General features: G+C 35.7%; 1 protein-coding gene across 1 annotated transcript; it reads right to left on the bottom strand.

The window, feature by feature from the left end:
- Positions 1 to 14,553: 14,553 nt before the first annotated feature.
- On the bottom strand, positions 14,554 to 16,952 carry LOC104089048 (ethylene-responsive transcription factor ERF054-like). Its single transcript, XM_009593862.4, has one exon. It carries the CDS (start codon positions 16,513 to 16,515, stop codon positions 15,244 to 15,246), a length of 1,272 nt encoding a protein of 423 aa, XP_009592157.1. The 5' UTR covers positions 16,516 to 16,952; the 3' UTR covers positions 14,554 to 15,243.
- Between the last annotated feature and the right edge of the window lie 4,374 nt (positions 16,953 to 21,326).

Genomic DNA, 21,326 nt, shown 5'->3' with positions numbered 1-21,326 from the left:
TTCTCTGCAGCAAAGCGGTTCGTACTTTCTTTCCACTTCAAGAACTCAGCCTTTATCACATTGACCTCCTCACGGAGTTTCCCGATCATCTCAAGTTTCTACTGTAGCTGTGAGACCGAAAAATTAGCCATCGTTCCGATATCGAGCCCATAGGCTTTTAATAGTATCATTAACTACTCGGACAGATCGGTCTGACCTTGGTGAGCCTTGGCTAACTCAGCTCAGAGGTCTTTGATTTCTTCTCCCCTTTGCCCTAAGAGGAGTTTAAGGGCGTTCCTCTCCTCCATGACCCATTGCAGGTCGGCCTCATATCGACGCAGCTCGGCTCGAGATCGAGAACATGTTTCTCGATGAATTATTGTGGCCTACAAAGAAAGAAGAAAAGAAGTTAGAAAAGAATAGCAAACATGAAAGTGGTATCAACGAAGGGAGTTAGAGCTTACCCGATTTAGAGTTTGTTGCACTTCACAGAAAAGGCCTGACACATCAATAGGGCCAGCAACATCCTCGACACCAGTAAACAAATCACAGAAGGGGTTCTCCCCTTCATGAGATCGGTTTATCTCGAGGGCCCCCAAAGCTTGGGCTTCCCGAATCGCCCCTTCGGAAAAGGCAAGAAGATTGGGCGAGTCTCTGATTACTATTGCCCCAAGCGAATCGCTTGGGGCATTCTCCTTAGTTTGGAGAGCTTCAGGATCGGCCTCTTCTGATATACCCACTGTTTGTTGACTTCGGTGGGAAGCATCCTCGATCTCTAACGGTTAGGGGACTCTGCCCGAACCTTCCTCTGATATCTCCTCAGTCCAAGGCGGAGCTTTATAAATCACCATCCACGCAGCTGCCTTTAGGGCATCGATGGTTTTTTTCATTCGGGCCACCAGCACGGACCCATCATTTTCTTCTTCTTCCTCGTCTTCATCCCTTAGATGCAGAACTGATTCCATGGTTAAAGGGATGGTATTCTTCCTCAGCTTACGAGTCATCCTCGTCTTCGGTTTTGGCTCTTCGAAAGCAGAGGCCTTTTTCCTCTTATTATCCTTCACTGGTTTTGGAACAGAGATCGAAGCCTCTCCCTCGTCGGGCGGGGGCCTCAGAACCGCATCTTTGCCTACACTTACATACAGGAAAATTGATTTAAGTACATGGAAATCATCTCGTTTGAATTACCAAAGATACGAGAAAAAGGCTTACCATGATTTTTGGCCTCCCATCGGCCCTTTGACAAATCGCGCCATGAGCGCTCGGCATATGTGGAGGTTGAAGCTAGATCTCGTACCTAGTTCTTGAGGTCGGGAACTGTACCGGACATTCAAGGAACCGCTGCATCACAAAAAGGGGATATCGGTGAGAAAAGAAATAAAATGGGCAAAATAGTAGGAGATAACAGCAGAATTACACTTACTCTTCATGTTCCACTCCTCAGGAAATGGCATATTTTCAGTCGGAATCAGGTCTGAAGTCTTCACTCGAACGAACCTGCCCATCCAGCCTCGATCCATGTCCTCGTTTATGCTCGAGAACAGAACCTTGGTAGCTCGACGCTGAAGTTTTATTAACCCGCCTCGAAAGAGGCGAGGGCAGTACAATCGAATAAGATGGTCGAGGGTGAAAGGCATCCCCTCGATTTTGTTCATGAAGTAACGGATCAAAATAACGATCCGCCAAAAAGAAGGATGGATCTTCCCTAGGGTTATTTGGTATTGACGACAGAAATAAATAATAACAGGGTCGGGGGGACCTAATATGAAAGGGTATGTATATACACTTAAAAACCCTTTTCACGTAAGTGGTCATATCTTCTTCAGAAGACGGGATTACTATTTTTTTGTTCTCCCAATTGCAATCTATCTTTAGCTGCTCGAGGTCCCCTTCGGTTATCGAATACATATACCTCGATACTGGCTCACATCGGCCGGAAACCGCCGAGCCTTTATCGACCTTAAAATCGGAGGTAAGAACGAGCGCCCCAGGAACGCACTCCTTAGGTCATGGCTCCACCGGTGTTTTGTCGGCGGCAAGTTGTGAAGAAGAAGCTTTTTCTTTCTGAGGAATGTTTTTTAATGTTTTTGCTATTTTTGGATTTAAAGATCGAAAATAGAAGGAGGTAACAGAGATGTGGTGTTTTTGAAGAAAGATTATTCAGTAAAAGATCACGGATTTACAGATGAACTCAGAAGAAGAACTTGGAAAATTTAGAGATGTAAAAGTGATAAATGGTAAAAGGAGGGGCTATTTATAGATTGAGCAATGGCGGTTCAACATCAGCGGTGGCCGACCATCATCTGACACGCATTAAATGCCTTGAAGAACTAAACCAATGGAACAGCTATCATGTGCGTCATGATCGAGCCCAATGTAAACGTCAGCTTATATCTGATCGAACCGTTGGGAAATCATGTCGTTTCTCGCTACATCCTTTCCGAGAAACGAGGATACTATCTGTATACGGTCAAAACCGGTTAGTCCTTCGTGCGAACTTGTTTAAATGGTAATGCATTGGATCGAAGAGCGTCTTCATAATATCAGGTTAAGGTCCGAAGTCAGGTCACCAAGCTTCGAGCCCTAGGGACCGATCAATGTCGAGCTCGAATCCAAATCGAACTATGATGCAAAGTGAAGTTATCGAGCTTATGAGGCAGAGACCGACTAACACTAACCCCGGATCAATACAAGAATCCGAGTTAGAATCGAGCTCGAGTCGATATCAAACTAGAGTCAATATCGAGCTCATAGACAAGAGTCGTTGCAATCGCACTAGAGGAGAGAATCCTCGAAGGAATTATGGAAAAGGTGATTTATCATGGGTCTCCCGCTATGTATTTTTAATTATATCTGAAGTAGGATCCCTTCACTATAAAGGGGATGGTTATTATTTCTGTAAGACCAAGTTTTTGCATACATTGTAAATACATTGTAACTGAGATATCATACACTCCTATATTGAAGAGTTATCCTTTTTAGCTTCATAGATTGATTTATCTTGCTTAATTTATAAATCATCTTCTTCCCAATTTTGCTTATTTTTCAGTCTCTACAGTCAACACTCGATATTTCTATTCATTCTTATGATTTGTGTCAAGTTATACCATATACCCTTAGAACTACGTACAAATTTAACTCTACCCGTTTTTCGGGTAAATAATATGTTTTACTATATAGATATTTGTAGCTGTTCAATGAATCAGTTCTTTTGAATATATATTTCTTTTAGTTTAATCTCTTATTACATATTGTACCTACCAAAAAGAATGTATCTGTACGACCTCACAACTTCATACAACATCTTCATTATGTTTTCAACTGTCAAAGTTTTTCGAGTAAGTCTACCATTCATTATTGAGCTTGTATTGTTTTCCTTTACAATTTGTTATGCGCACTCATTTTAATGTAATTTTGTGCCACTTTAAAAAGTTTGTGCTTAACTTGGTATACACGTGCATTGCACGTGTCCAATAACTAGTTATACTAAAAGTAAGAACACCCAAAATACAAAGTTAAAAGACCATAATGCCCATAAAAATTTAAACAACTGTTGTACCCTTCAAGTAATTACAATTTTAACTTTATTATAATTTAATGCTTGCCTTAAAAATTTTAGAGAATTTATTATGGTACATGTATTTAAAACTTTACATTTTTCAAATTAGTCTCTTGAATTCCCATACATGTACCATTCCTCAGTTGATAATATTATTGGTATATAAAATAAGTTTCTAAAAGCAGCTGCTATTGGCATGCCAACGTTAGACAACAAGTAATTAATATTATAGCCTTGAGTACTTCTCTTCCAGTGGCAGATGGAGGTCGTCAACGAAGACGAGGTAACTCTAAATTCTAATATTATTGTAACATTGTTTTATTATAAAACTGTTGTTTTATTATAAAACTGTTATTGTGAGTACATGTGCCCGAGCTTCATTAATTTATTTCTGGTGTGTGTATTTGATACTTTGATTTCTTTTTTCTTTCATCCCCTTTTTTTTCCTTGCTTGATAATATAATAGATTGATGAAATGAGAAATTGATATGAACCAAAGAAATAGAAAAAATAAAATAGAATGTCACTGAGATAGTTGCAGAGAGAGAAAGATCATATCAATGCAAAAGCAAGAATGTGAGGACGGGGACATATATTTATATTTAATTAAGTAGTGACAAGGTATGGTCCAAATATTTTCTATTATGCAAATAATCTTTCAATTTAAATATGAATTTATGAAGGATTTGCTTTTAAATTTGAAATCAATATCCCGATTAATCATTTGTAAATATGGATTTGGAGATAAACATATTAAGCATTTTATGCTTCTCTATATATAGGATAGTTGAACAATTTTTTTATTCTATGATTGTGATCTCCAGTTTATTAAAATTATTGATGCATCGATGATCTATTCTTTGTCATGCTTACTTCAAATTTGAGTAGTAGATGATTGCACAAAATAAATTTGTTTTGAACGCTTGAGAAACGTTATTTAATTAATTATTATTTTATAATCCATGTATTGGAGGCAGGGACGGATCTACCTTATGAGGTAGGGGTACCACGGCACCCGCTCGCTTCGCTAAAATTCTTACTATGTATATAATATCTCTATGAAGAAACGTATAAATGAATAGAGTGGCACACAAAAGTCACAAAGTGGAAGCGGGTGCCATTGGTTCAGCATTTCCTTTGAAGGAGCAGCTCCTTTGATTTTTCCTTTTTTTTACTTATTAAGATTTTCTTTATTTTCAGCTTGAGCCCTAGGGTCTCGCCTCTTTTCCTTCTTTTTCGGTTCTTTCCCTCCTTTTATTACTTGTTAAGCCTCTCTTCTTCATTTTTTAAACTTTCAGTACTCATTTTGTTTCTATCATTTTATTTTACTTTATGAACAATTATTTTTTATAGGTAATTTGAATTGATGTTAATTAGCATATAATTTCTTTATTTTTAATGAAACAATATTAATTTATATATTGGAATATAATTTGAGCAATATCTTCTATTGGGTTTTTAAAAAAAATTAAATAGCTTGATTGATAGTCGTTTTGAGTCTAATATCATAGGTTGAATGTTGAAAGTTTTTCTTTGAAAATAATTGTCATATAACTCAATAATTAAGATGGAAAAATAAATAAAGAACAATACAAGTAAATTAATCTAGTCAAACAAAGAATATATAGTGTAGTTAAGATACTCTTTAAGCAAATATTTATATTGGAGGCGCTCTTTCATGAAATGTTATTTTTCTTTTGCATTTTTATTTAGAATGTTTTTAAATTAAGCGTTAAAAATTTAAACTAAAATCGAACTTATTTGCTTTGTGAATGAAAGGACTATTCAAATTAACCAAAAACTAACCGAACCAACCCATTATTCCTAATATGTCTTTGTAGCTACTGACATGTATACTGTATGTATAACATGGTGGCACCCGCAACCTTCGAATTATGGATCCGCCTCTGATTGGAGGAGGAAGAAGAGTTAATTTTTCTACTTAAGTGATATTTATAATGGTTCCAGATTTTATGATTTTGCAACTAATTATTTGGAATTCTTTTTACTAAGAAAAACTTGTAATTTCTTCGTAATTATTAACCTTCGAATTTTTCACGGTGAATATATTTTTCTGTCTTCATTCCTATATAGGAACTAAATTCACGTCACATGTTCTAGGTATAAAGTTTTGCATGCGAAATATGTTTTATTTTGACTTTTTCTATTAATTTGTAAAAATCACCAGAGAGAGATCGGCAAATGTAATATGTTGTCTATGCAATAGAATTCTCTGACACACAATACTGTCACGACTTCTTCGTTTGTTGATTTCGCTAAATAGATCAACACACATCCGTTTTCTAGGAATTTACTCTTTTTCATTATTTCGTATTTAATAAATCAAAGCATAGTTTTAAATGTTACTTATGAGTTTTAAAATTTTATATACTGATAAGGGGTTAACGTGCAACGCGCGTGTCTAAGAAACTAAGAGAAATCACAATAGGTGTACTGGTTATTGTTTAATTAACAAAAGAATTAATTAACTCAAAAAATTTTAAAGAAAAATAAATGGGCCGCAGTTTTCTTGATGTACCGAATCGGTAAAGGAAATTTTTATGATGATATGCCTCTAGGAATCTCTGGTACTTTTAATTTCATGATTGTATTCCAGGCTGAGCACACCATCCTTATGCACCCATTTCACATCTTAGTTATAGTTGGTGTATTCGGCAGCTCCCTATTCAGTGCTATGCATGGTTTCTTGGTAACTTCTAGTTTGCTAGTTTGGTAACTTCCGTCAATTTGGGATCCAAATTCGAGATTTTCTTTGGGAGATATCGGGAAGGATTTGGAATGGAATAATATCGATTCATGTAATATGACCAAATTTTCATGACATTTGCCATGACATAATATCCATTATAACAAAATTTGTGAATCATGACATTTGTTATGACATAATATCTAGTATCCACTATTAGGCCAAGGATTTCTTGCTATAAGTAGAAGAGCTTCTATTCATTTGCGAACACACCAATTCAAGAGCTTTTCACTCTTGTCTTTCTTTCTCCTCTTTTATTTCATTATAGAGTATTTTGTAAGAGAGTGAGTGTTGGAAAACACTTGTGTGAACCCTTTCTTTGGAGTAATCTTGTGAGGTTATTCTCTTGGGGTATTTGGGACTAATTAGAGTATTTACTCTAATTTTATACTCTCTCTTGTATTCTTGTTGGTATAGTAAAATTGCTCCTCTCCGCTTGTGGACGTAGGTCACCTTGACCGAACCGTGTTAAATTTGTATCTTCTTTATCTTCTTTAATTACCGTTATTATCAATTTTTATTGTCTTTGTTATTGTCATTATAATGTTGTTTGGCTAAATTTTGCACTACCCGGTAACCCGATCCTAACAAATTGGTATCAGAGCCAGATCTAACCAGGTTAGTTTAAATAGCCAAAATGACTCTAACAAAGTCTTATGTTGAGAAATTTGAAGTGCAAACTTCGGAATGTGACAATTAAAGATGGAAGCTATCCTAATTCGGGATGGCTTAGATTTGGCACTGCAAGGAAAGGAGAAGATGCCGGATAAAATAACAGACGAGGAGTTTGCTGTCATAGACAAAAAAGTAAAAACATGTATTATTTTAAATCTTGCAAATGAGGTTTTGCGTGAAGTTGCAGCAGAAAGCTCAGCCAAAGGCATATGGGAAAAGCTTAAAACCCTATATATGAAAAGAACAGTAGAAAACAGGCTTTACCTAAAGTAAAAACTCTACACTTTTCGTATGCCTGAAGGTACCTCTATACTTACACATCTTGATACTTTTGATTCTCTTCTTATGGATTTAAGTAACATAGATGATGAAATCAAAGATGAGGATCAAGCTGTGTTATTGCTTGTTTCCTTACCCCAGTCGTTTAAACATATAAGAGATACTATGCTTTATGGAAGGGATAATATCTCTTATAAAGATATCAAATCTATTTTGAAATCAAAAGAACAAATAGATAGAGATATTACTTGGGAAACTAGTGAGAACCAAGGGGAATGCTTATTCATAAGCGGTAGATCCAATAAGAAAGATTCAAGTAGTGAGAAACCTAAGTCAAGGTCAAAATCCAGATACAGAAATATCATGTGCAAATATTGTCATAAGAAAGGTCACATTATTTCTGAATGCTTTAAATTGAAAAACAAAGAAAAGCATACAGAAAAGAAAATGATAACAAAAATACTGACACTGCTGAAGCAAGTGTAGCTGCTGATGAGACTGAGGGAACTATTTTTTTAGCAACTAATAATAGTTTCAAATCTAAACAATGAGTGGATTTTAGATTCGGGTTGTTCTTATCATATGTGTCCCAGCCGGAATTTATTTACCACATATGAATCTATTGGAGGTGGAGTTGTCTTGATGGGCAATAATATTGCCTGCAAAGTTATTGAAAAAGGTACAGTCCGAATCAAAATGCACGATGGTGTGCTGAGAACTCTCACCGATGTTAGACATGTTCCTGACTTGAAGAAAAATCTCATCTCTTTGGGCACTCTAGAATCTCTTGGGTGCAAGTACATAGGTAAAGGTGGAGTTCTGAAAATTTCTCATGGTGCTCTTGTGATCATGAAATCACGCAGATCTGGTACGTTGTATTCTCTTTTGGGATCTATTGTTACAGGTGCTGCTGCAGTTTCAATATCAAATAAATCAGATTCTGACATCACCAAATTGTGACATATGCGATTAGGGCATATGAGTGAAAAAGGTCTTTCCATCCTCAGCAAAAGAGGTCTCTTATGTGGCCAAAGTACCGTAAATATGGAGTTATATGAACATTGTGTGTTCGGAAAGAAGAAAAGAGTCAGCTTCAAATCTCCAGCGATTCATAGAACAAAAGGTACTTTGGATTACATTCATTCAGATCTTTGGGTTCCTTCGTGTACCTTATCAAAAGGTGGTGCCAGGTATATGTTAACTTTCATTGATGATTATTCAAGGAAAGTTTGGGTTTATTTCCTGAAAAATAAAAGTGATGTTTTCTTAAATTTCAAACAATGGAAAGTTTTGATTGAGAAGCAAACAGGAAAATAGGTTAAGCGGCTTAGAACAGATAATGGCTTGGAATTTTGTAATGATGAATTCAACGAATTTTGCAAGGATAAAGGAATTGTTCGACATCATACTGTGAGAATGACACCTCAGCAAAATGATGCTGCAGAAAGGATGAATAGAACTCTTTTGGAAAGGGCCCGTTGCATGATTTCAAATGTTGGGTTGACAAACACCTTTTGGGCAGAAGCTATCTTTACAGCTTGTTATATTGTCAACCGAGTTCCTTCTGCACCTTTGAACTTTAAGACTCCAGAGGAAATGTGGTCAGATACTCCTACTAATTATTCTGATTTAAAAATATTTGATTGCGCTGCATACATGAATGTAAATAATGAAAAATTAGAGCCAAGGGCTAAAAAGTGTATTTTCTTTAGGTATGCATCTGGGGTGAAAGGATACCGACTATGATATCCTGATCCCACGGCACCAAAATTTATAATTAACAAAGATGTAACCTTTGATGAATCCTCTATGTTACATTCTAGAAAAGAGTCTTCTAGTTCTTGTAATACAGATAAAAGAAAGAGTACACAAAACCAAGTGGAGATTGAGATTGGCATTCCTTTTGAGCCAAGCTAATCAACTTTAGAGCAAAATACAGTTGAAACTCCTGAAGTTGAGACAGAAGCTGAAATTCCTGAAGTTGAGACTCCTAAAGTTGAACCAGAAGAAGAGGAGTATTCTATAGCCAAACATAGACCAAGATAAGAAGGTAAACAACTATTAAGGTTTGGATATTATGTTGCATTTGCTTTTTCAGTTGCACAGAAAACTGAAGAAATTGGAGAACCATCAAAATATTTAGAAGCAGTTTCTGGTGCCGACTCAGCCAAGTGGCTGATTGCAATGAATGAAGAAATTGAGTCTCTCCACAAGAATGGTACTTGGTATCTTGTAAAGCCGCCATCAAGAAAAAGAATTGTTGGTTGCAAATGGGTTTTCAAGAAAAAGGATGGCATTCCAGGGGTTGAAGATGCAAGGTATAAGGTACGATTAGTTGCAAAGGGCTATAGTCAGATACAAGGAGTTGATTTTAATGATATTTTCTCGCCTGTTGTTAAACATAGCTCTATTCGTGTCTTGCTTGACTTCGTTGCCATGTATGATTTGGAATTAGAACAACTTGATGTTAAGACAACTTTCTTACATGGCGAACTTAAGGAACAAATATACATGCATCAACCCGAAGGATTTGAAATTGAAAAAAAAAAAAGATCATGTTTGCTTGTTGATGAAATCCTTGTACGGATTAAAGCAGTCTCCAAGACAATAGTATAAAAGGTTTGATTCCTTTATGTTGGGTCATGGTTATTCGAGAAGCATGTATGATAGTTGTGTTTACTTTCGGAAGTTAAATGATGGTTCATTTGTGTACCTATTATTATATGTTGATGACATGCTCATTGCTGTTGAGGATTTAACAAAAAATCACAACTTAAAAAGTTAGCTGAAAAGTGAATTTGAGATGAAAGATTTAGGAGCAGCTAAGAAAATCCATGGCATGGAGATCAAAAGAGATCGAAAAACCAACAGGCTATTTCTGACCCAGAAGAAGTACCTGGAGAAAGTCTTGGAGAGGTTTGTCATGAAAGATGCTAAACCAGTTAGTACCCCTCTTGCTGCTCATTTTAAGTTATCAACTGCTCAGTACCCACAGTCAGAGGAACAAGAGAGGTACATGGCACAGGTTCCTTATTCCAGTACAGTCGGCAGTATTATGTATGCAATGGTTTGTACACGTCCAGACATTTCACAAGCAGTGAGCGTGGTAAGCCGGTATATGGCTTGCCCTTGTAAAGCACATTGGCATGATGTGAAATGGATTCTCAGATACTTGCGAGGTACTTCAAACAGATATTTGGAGTTTGGGAGAAATACTAACACTTTGTTTGGTTTTGTAGACTCAGATTATGCAGGTGATCTTGACAAAAGAAGATCACTGACATGCTATGTATTTTGCATCGGCGGTTGTGCTATTAGTTGAAAAGCTATATTACAACATGTAGTAGCTTTATCTACTACCAAAGCAGAATATATGGCAGTGATCGAGGCGATCAAAGAAGCTTTATGGTTGAAGGGTCTATTTGCGGAACTCAATTTACACCAAGGTGGTATTACCATTTTCTGTGATAGTCAAAGTGTCATTCACTTGACTAAAGATCAAATGTATCATGAGAGGACGAAGCACATTGATATAAAGTATCATTTCGTCCGAGAAACCATTGCTGAAAGAAAAGTCTCTGTTCAGAAGATCAACACTAGAGACAGTCCTGATGACATGTTAACAAAACCTCTTCCAGTGTCCAAGTTCAAGTTTTGCCTGAACTTGATTGGCATTTATGAAGAATGATTTTGCCCATTGGGATTTTTGTGGAGAATGTGGAGCAAATTTACTATATATAAGCTAAAATTAGGCCAAGGTGGAGATTTGTAGTATGGCCAAATTTTCATGATATTTTTCATGACATAATATCCATTATAACAAAATTTGTGGATCATGACATTTGCCATGACATAATATCCACTATTAGGTCAAGGATTTCTTGCTATAAATAGAGGAGCTTCTCCTCAATTACAAACACACCAATTCAAGAGTTTTTCACTCTTGTCTTTCTTTCTCCTCCTTTATTTCATTATAGAGTATTTTGTAAGAGAGTGAGTGTTGGGAAACACTTGTGTGAACCCTTTCTTTGGAGTGATCTTGTGAAGTTATTCTCTTGGGGTATTTGGGACTAATTAGAATATTTACTCTAATTTTGTACTCTCTCTTGTACTCTTGGTGGTATAGTAAAATTGTTCCTCTCCGCTTGTGGACATAGGTTACCTTGACCGAACCACGTTAAATTTGTGTCTTCTTTATCTTCTTTAATTACCGTTATTATCAACTTGCATTGTCTTTGTTATTGTCATTATAACGTTGTTTGGCTAAATTCAACACTACCCGGTAACCCGATCCTAACAATTCATACAGAAGAAAAGGTTCTCTATTGATTCAAACATTATACCTAACCTATGGGATAGGGATCGAGGAAGGAAAAAAATCGAAGATTTCACATGGTACTTTTATCAATTTGATTTATTGAGTTCATAAAGAAATTAAGTCTATATATCACGTTCAAATTACTGCATTATTATTATTGGCCATGTACTTGGAAACTCCCTATTTGCTAATAAACATATTGGCCTACTTCCACACCGAATATATCGTATAATCCCTTTAGAGTATTGATGGAACATAATAGAATATCTATATTGCCTTGCCCTCTGAATGCATATAAACCAAGGCAAAATAACTACTACTAGGACATAAACTAAGGGAGAAATGAGAAAAAAGTAATAAGTGACCGTAATATCCAATTTAATAACGACGGAGACATTAGAAATTTAATAACGACGGGGACATCAGCCCCTTGTGTAATTTCATCCTTATCCTAATATTCTCTCGTATAGTCTTAAATAAGTCAAGATATTTTTTAATTACAAAAGGATATCATTAATGTGAAATAAAAACTTTAAGATTAAGTTGTTTCCAAAAAATAAAAATTATTCTCTTCGGAATAAAACAAACGGATAAGAACATCATATAAAATGTTCCTTCATTATTTTTCCTCTTTTATATAGGTCTCAAGTATTTTTGGATTTATTTGTCGGGGGTAGGATGACTTCTGAGATGACCAAGCGTTAGGCTATTTTTTGGGGATGGGCCTTTCTTTTTAGATCTCATTTCATTTTTCTAGCAGAGATTGAAACAATTCCCTTGCACAACAAGTTCTTTTGAACACTATTTTATAATTAAAATAGTGTGGACTTGGAATGTTTCTAATTAATTCCTCTCGACGTTTCTCTTGTCAGATGTAATAATCGTAAAAACTGTCACTAGGAATACACAGTCAAACAAACATCTAAAATCTAAATTAATATAGTCCTATGTTTTATGGATGATTGTTGAACACTCTAGAAGTTTTTTAATATCAAAATTATATTGCCAAGTCCTAGGATTTTGTTTTTGTCCTCGCTCGTGAACACGCTCAATCATATGCAATGTCTATAATTAAACAGCTTAACTAATATATACTGATATATTATTTAAGTGATATATCCATAGGTAAATATTCATATAAAATAGAAGAAGAATTAACTTAAATGGCCGTTCATCCAACCGTTTAAACTAAAAACAGCCGGCAAAAATATATAATTCATGTATGACATATATATAATCATGTATATCAGTGTATAATTTATGTATACTGTCTAGAAAAAATAAAAAGGGCTATTTGTGTAAAAATTAGTAACCAAAAATATAAAGTAATTACTTGATACAACATGTTAAACGACGCAGACATATTTTCCATTGTCAGCTTATACAAATTAAATTCATATTTTACAAACATATAATAAAAGGACAATGAATTATTGTGGAGATAAGAAAGGCTTCAGCCGCTCCATGACATCAAATGTTTGGCATGCTTTGGTTCTAAGTTAGGACCACTTAACGTAATCTATAACTAAACATTTAAGATATTTTTTGTTTTTTTATTATATTATTAGTTGACAATTTTTAAGCATATCATTTTCTCATCACAGACTGCATTGATGTTGTGACGTCCCAACTGTGAAATTAAGATGATTTCATGGGCCGGCGACTGGTCCCACTCTATGGATTAACAAAATAATTGAGGATTAAAAGCGTGCTAACGACACATTATAAAATGGATTGACTTTTTTTTCTTTTTTACTATTTGTTTTTGGGGGTTAATCCAACAAATTTGCTGCTTTGCAATAAATGCTTGAGTGATGTTTATCAACGGGGTTGGATTTAAGATTTAGAGAAGTAGATAGGCATAGGCGTAGGATAAAGCGTTTTATTCATAATGGGACGAGGTTTAACGTTAAAAATTTTAGGTTTTTAATCTTTTTAAAATAAAAATTAAATACATTAAAATATAAAAAAGTTATGGCTATATATCAATTACTTATATGTTGGATCTGCCTTTTCGTACAATTTATTAAATGTAAGAGCTAGCTATCTAAACTCCCAAAAGAAGAAGGGTGATTTGCACAAATAGGACACACCACTATTGATGTTTTAACCCTGTTGTTCCGTGGATAGTACTTCAAATTTAACAAGTGTGCTCATGAGGAAAGCGGGGGTCAAAAAATCAAGACCGTCCATTTCCAAAGTCATTTGGTATAATTTCCTGGAAAAAGATTTGAGCTTTCTTAAAAAAAGCATATTGATATTCCCCTTAGACCCACGTGTGAGACTACACTGGATATGTTGCTGTTGTTGCTGCAAAGTCCATATCAAACTAGAACTTGTTCATTAAAAAATATCTTCTTTTTTTTTGAATTTTTTTTTCAAATATGTCCATGAAATTTTGCAAGTTTTTGGAAATTTTTAGAAAATGAGTTTTTCAAAAAATATTTAAAAAAACTTTTTTCTCTACTTACAAAACTGTATATTTTTTCAAGTGAAATGCATGTCCAAACATAATTTTAAATTTCAAATATCATTTTTCAACTTAACTCCAAATATTACTTAAATCCAAACGCCTACCAAGTTATTGGGAAATGAAAGACAGACATCTAAAACTGTATGGAGTAGACAGAAATCTGAACAAGGAAGAGTCACGTTGTGTGTCCAAGACAGGCTACTAACTAACCATCACATTTACTAATGATATTGGTCGTGAAAAAACGTGGTACCAAATCTACTAAGCATATTGAAAGTGTTTCCATCACCATCATAATTTATAGAAGAACAGGAAAGGAAACAAAACAAAAGTGATGTTTTGCTAATGCCATGCATGAACCTAGATTTTTATGGCCGTTTCTTGAATATGTTGAGCAGCATTATTTTTACACCCTTTTGCAGGACAGCATGTTTTTGCTTGTTACATAATACTTTTCTTGTACACTAGATTCCAACAAATGAAAAATCAATCAGAAGAGGAAATGCTAAAGTAATACTTTCAATAAATAACAACAACAAATTACAACATAGTATAGATCTGAAGTGAAGATCAAATATATACAGACACTTCTAGCTATTTTCTCCATCCTCGCAAATCAAAAATTAAGCTCGTGATGGAGGGACCGTCAAGAGTAGATCAAAAAACTCTCTCTTGACATTGGTACTAAGGCAAACTACTCAAAGAAAACAAAACTATTACACTAAATCAAACACTGCCAATGCGAAAATATAAGGACATGACCAACTAAATACTGATGATACTAACATATGATCTTACAAAATGTGATACTTGTGTATGAAGAAGGAAACAAGTAAAATTGTCACCGCAAGAACGGCCTTAAATATGCAGCCATTTCGCAGACATGACAACTAAACTAAGGTGGATCAAGTGGAATAGGGTCCAAAAGAGAATCACTAAAGCCAAATGCAAGGGAAGTAAAGGGTTAAAAGGCTGTGCTATTGCAGGTTAAAAACTGCAACCAGATGAAAAGAGATGCAATATGAAATCACTGGTTTGGCCAGAAATATTCAACCGGTGAATGAATCCGAGGAGATCATTTAAAAACAGATCTCCTATGGCCAACACGTGAGACGGATAAGGACAAGAGAGGAGAAGGAAAACACCTAAATATCCTAATAGGCAAATGCATGAGAAGTGTGGAATTAACCTTTTCAAAAGAAAGGTCTCATAGGACAAGAAGGTGAAGATGGATCAGTATTATCATGAATATGCTGATTATGAGGATCAGAATTATGAGAATGGACATTCCCAAAGTGAAAATTAGGAGGAAAAATGAAGTTATTATTTGCGTCTAAATCATCCCAAACTGGACTTCCTGGACCCCAACCTGCTGGTATTGCATTAAACCAAGCCTCAGCCATTTCATTTTCACCCCATACCAATTCAGTTGATTGTAATGATACACCTTGAACTTGAACTTCATCACAAGCAGTCACCTCGCTCGATCCCATTCCAGAGTCCTCGTCTTGATTATCAACTTCAGGTGGTGGCTGCGGTGGCGGAGGCGGAGGCAGTAACTCAATATTTAAAGGTTCCAGCGGAAGGCTTTCTGATTCTTGATCAGGCTGCTTTGTATGAGTTGATTCAATAGTTTCTATCGATGGTCCCTCTCTGTCTTTACCAAGAAACAGTTCAGGGAAATTGAGCTTAGCATTTTCTCCTCTAAGCTTAAACGCCTCGCGATCATAAGCCATAGCTGCATCTTCAGCTGTATCAAAAGTACCAAGCCAAAGACGAGTCCTATTTCGAGGAAGACGAATTTCAGCAACCCATTTACCCCAATGTCTCTGTCTCACTCCTCTGTATAGCTTCGTCGTATTAATAGGTTGTAACTGTGGCCTAAACAAACCCTTGTTATCTTGCCCTAATCTGCTCATCATCATCATTCTCCCCCTCGGACTTAAATTTAGCGTTTCATTCCAATACTGCAACAGTTGCTGCTGATTCTGTGGTTGTCCTAACTCCCCTGCAAAATACGGAGGGTAAGGACATTGTTGAGGTGAAAATGAGATCATTTGCTGCTGATTTTGATTCTGCGGACGAAACAGAGGCGTTGTGTTTGGTCTCATTTGATATAAATTTTCTATTGACTGTTGTGTTCCGTCAAAAGAAAAAGGAAAAACATGCTTTGACGACGACGGAAGAGGAGGAAATGACATGGATATGGGATTATTATAAGGAACGGAGGATTGTGAAAGCGGTTGCTGAGAGTAAGAAGAAGAAGAAGAAGAGGATTGAGAATAGTGTTGGCGTTCGGGACTTTTGATTTTCTTGAAACGCCGTTGGGAAATGGAAGCTTCTTCAAAAACTGGCCTCCTTTGTTGCCTTTCAAAGGTATTATCATCAAAATCCCTGCCTTTATCACAATCCATTTCTTCTGTAATAGCTGTTGTTGATTTACCATAATCCTCTGATGTAGCCATTGTCAAATATTCAATTGTAGAAATAGCACGATTTTGCCACTCGCTCTCTTGAGTTCACAGTGAATGAACTCAACTCTTGAATATAATTAGAGATGGTTTGAAAAACCCAATCCGTAAAAGAGGTATCTAATCAAAACCAAGATCTTAATTTGGTCGAAAATATAAAAAAAGTGGTCTGAATTTTAATTAGATATGGTAAAACTAAGAGAAAACAGAGGAAAGAAAGAGCTGAATTGGTGAACAAACCATCCCAAAATGCAGGCAAGAGATATTTTTCGGAGAGAGAGAGAGCGAGCGGCGTCGAGTAAAGAGAGAAGAAAAATCCAACTTGGTAAATTGTTGTAGGTATTGGCAGTGTGAAAATGAAGGTGTGGATTAGCAAGTAAAAGAAGGGGAGAGGAGGGGAAGTTGATTTTTAGATTTGTGAGAGAAAGGGAGAGGCAGGGGAAATGAGAATAAATATAAGAGAGTGGGGGGACGAATGAAAAGGATTTGAAAGGAGTTTAGAAACATCCAAATCCAACTCTTAAGTTTGGTCTGTGGGCTGTGGCAGCTTATTTGGACCCACGCGGCTTCTTCTTTTTCTATTTCCGTTGCTTCCACTCCAACCTTCTTCAACTGTGTTCCTTCCACTATATCCCCTTTCTATTTTTTTTTTTAATGTAAAATTATCGCTCTCTAAATAATTGCTGACAAAATATTTTTATTTCTAGTTATACATATATTAATGTATATTTGACAAGGGGAGAATTGTTAGGTGTTTGTCCTAATTTTCTTATCATATACTACCTCCGTTCCAGTTTATGTGAACATATTTTCTTTTTGGTCCGTTCCAAAAAGAATGACTCATTTCTAAATTTGAAAACAATTTAACTTAACTTACAATTCTACCCTTAATAAGAAGCTTTTATAACCACACAAATACTCTGAGGCCCTTTTTGACTTGTTTAGGACCACAAATTTCAAAAGTCTTCATTTTTTCTTAAACTGTGTACCCAGTCAAATAGGTTCACATAAATTGGAATGGAGGAAGTATTGGCTTTCGTATCTCTTAAAGGAAAGGGCAACATATTTACCATAATTGCATTTTCCTTCTTATAGAAGGAAATTGTAAATATTCCATATTTGGCTAATCTATTTTCTTGGAGGAAATTGTTTTCACTTCTATAAATTGAGGATCCTTCCTTGTTATTCAGCAGCATCCATAATGTAGCCATATGTGGTTTGATAATCTTGTTTATTGTATTAGTATGTCACTTGTGTTTGCCTCTTCGTGGGGTTGTTCTCTCGATATTTTGTACTCTCTTTTATATAGTGAATTGCTGGTCTCTGCCGTAGATGTAGGTTAATTGACCGAACCACGTTAAATATTTGTGTCTCTTTTGATATATTTCTCTTCTGTTATTTAATTTATCGTCGTTCAAGTGTTCCTTTAATAGCTTGCGCATGAAACCTGATTTTTCGATCCTAACAAATGTAATTATTTTATGTCGATCGACCAAATGTGTAACTTGCCCTTCTTTTTTCTCATTCAATCTCGGAATCTAAATTAGAGACCCCTAGTAATCTAGAACCACTCTCTACCTAAATTTTTTTCATTCCAGGGCTTGAACACGGGACCTTTAGTCAAGAGTGGAAGAATCATCCATTTCACCACAATGTTTGATAGTTTTTCTCTTGCATCCCTTTACAATACTAGGATCAAATAATTTAATTTATAATTTTATGTAAGACTATAATTTATAATTCTATAATAATTACTATTTAAACATTTAGAGCATATATGAAATGGAAAGAAGGAACTACACATGAAATTTATAAGTCACAATTTTAACAGGCAAAAAATATTTGAATATATAGCAAGCAGGGGCGGCTTAAGGATATGCGGGGCCTAAGGCCAAAGTTTAATATGGGGCCTAAATTTTTAAAAGATGATTATAATATACGTTTTATTTGAAAATATATTCTTCTAACTTTTTGAAACACAAAATTATTAATAATCTTTTTTATAATCGATTTTTTCTAATTATCTTTATTCAATTGATAATATATTCAGCTCATTTAATTTTTCTTGAGATATTGTTGATATTAGATAATAGTTTATAGAACAATAAAAGGATAGAATAGTTGGAAGCTTAAAAGTATTGTTGAACAGTGGAGCTAATGAAATCTTGTAGAAAGAAAGTGAGCAATGAAATATTGGAGAAAGAAGGTAAGTAAGAATATTAAAGACAAAGACAGAAAATATATAGGGGTTTCTGAAATATAAAGAGATTGGAGAAAAGAAAGATTGAGTTGGACATATTAAGAAAGGGAGGGTGAATTTTTATATACATTATCTAATGAAGGAGTAAAACTGAAACGTTGCGAAAACTATTCATCTATCCATTTTTAAATATGTCAAATTATTACTTTATTTACGTACCTAAAGAGCTCTATTTTTTTTTATATTAAAAACTCTAATTTTGCACTAAGAAGTACTAAATATCATTTTTTAAATACCTATAAACCTATTCTTTTTAAAAAAATAGGGCCCCCCAAATTTGGGGGCCTAAGGCACATGCCTTACCCCTCATCACGTTAGAGTCGGCCCTGAGAGCAAGCATCGAAGGGTTTGACTCCTTAAAATGGTGTCATATAGAATAAAATAATAGGATATATTTTTCTATGTTCATCCTTGTCACGACCCAAACTAACCCTGTCGTGATGGCGCCTATCGTGGAACTAGGCAAGCCGACTCATTTCCAAAACAAACCGATATTTTCATTTCAAAGATAATTTCAAGGCTATCTAACATAAAATAAAAAAAACTTTGTAAAGGAGTTCAAATCAAAACAAAAGTACGAAAAGAAAAGCCCGACATCGGGGTGTCATTAGTCATGAGCATCTACTACAATTTATCTGACAATATCGAGACTAACATAGTCTGAAAAATAGCTAAATACAACTAAAGGAAGATAAGAAGGAGAAGAGCAGGGCTGCGATCGCCAGACAGCTACCTAGCTATCCCCGAGAAAATCTGCAACCGGAATAGACAACAACCGCTATCGTATCCAGCTACACCTGGATCTGCACACAAGGTACATGGAGTAACGTGAGTACACCAACTCAGTAAGTAACAACAATAAATAAAGACTGAGCAGTAGTGACGAGCAATAAGCATATAAAGTTCATATCATGAAATCTCAGTAAAATACCACATGCTTTTAAAATCAGGGTTTGAATCAGAATATCTCATTTAAACCCAGTTCCAGTAAAATCATTTAAAGATATTTTTCAACAGTTTTCAAACAAAGGCTCAATGCAAGGTAAGCAAAACTGATAAAATCATAAACAGCTCATCAGGCAAAAACATCACTCATATACAGCCTCTCAGGCAAACCTCACAGTCACTCGTATACAGTCCCTCGGGCATACCTCACAATCACTCGTAAACAGCTCCTCGGGCATATCTCACTATCACTTATGCCTCCCAGTCACTCAGCACTCGGCACTCGCACTCAATAGGTACCTGCACTCACTGAGGGTGTGTACAGACTCCGGAGGGGCTCCTTCAGCCCAAGCGTTATATCAAGCCAAATTATGGCATAAATCAGTCAGGCCTTCGGCCTATATCAAAACATGCTGCGACGTGCAGCTCGATCACATAAATATCCTCACAAATCAGGCCCTCGGCCTCACTCAGTCATAAACCTCTCAAGCCACTCGGGCTCTCAGTAAAACAGGGTATTCAGTCCAAAATAATATTTATATGCATCAAAACAGAGTAATAAAAATTGAATTATGCAGTAAACAGGTATAACCATGATTGAGTATAGATTTTCAATCGAAAACAGTGAGAGGATAGTAAGAAAAGGCCCCTAAGGGTCAAAATAACACTGGCACAAGGCCCAAACATGGCATTCAGCCCAATTTACAGAAACTCTTTCTAAAACACATAAGTATCATATAGTTTCAATAAAATATGCAACTTTACAATTGCTACGGGACGGACCAAGTCACAATCCTCAATAGTGCATGCCCATACGTCCGTCACCTAACATGTGCGTCACCTCAAATAGTAAAATGATACGAAATCCGAGGTTTCATATCCTCAAGACTAGATTTACAATCGTTACTTATCTCAAATCGGTCAAATCTTTATCCCGCGATGCTCTTGTCTCTCGACTCGGCTTCCAAATGCTCCGAATCTATTCACAATCAGTACAATACCATCAATATACACTAATTGAATGAATTCCATAAGAAAAACTATCAATTTAGACTAAAAACCCGAAATTGGCTCAAACTCGGCCCCCGAGCCTACGACTCGGAATCGGGTAAAATTCACAAATTATGAACGCCCATTCACTCACGAGTCCAACCATACTAGTTTCACTCAAATCCGACTTCGAATCGACATTCAAATCCCAAAAATTTATTTTATGAAGTTTTTATAATTTTTCCCAAATTTCCACCTCAAAGTACTAATCAGATGATGAAATCATTGATATATTCATGTATATTAACTAAATTCGAGTTAGAATCACTTATCCCGATGAATTTCTTAAAAAATCCACGAAAAATCGCTACAAACCGAGCTCCCTAGGTCCAAAATATGAAATAATACCCTAAACCCCGTTTATATTATGCACCCTCTGAACTCCCACTATGCGGTCCGCGAAATTCCAAGCGCGGTCGCGCCTCCCAGGTCCTGCGGTCGTGAAAAACTGGTGCGGTCGCACTTTTTGGTGGTTGCACTGCCTGACTTTAGTATTTTGGTCATAACTTTCTTTACAGATGTCCAAATGATTATTTCCTTACCTTTTTGG

The sequence above is a fragment of the Nicotiana tomentosiformis genome, chromosome 7 (assembly GCF_000390325.3).
Source record: "Nicotiana tomentosiformis chromosome 7, ASM39032v3, whole genome shotgun sequence".
Classification (NCBI taxonomy): domain Eukaryota; kingdom Viridiplantae; phylum Streptophyta; class Magnoliopsida; order Solanales; family Solanaceae; genus Nicotiana; species Nicotiana tomentosiformis.
Note: the sequence above shows the minus strand (reverse complement) of the source record. Positions and strands in the feature narration are given on the sequence as shown.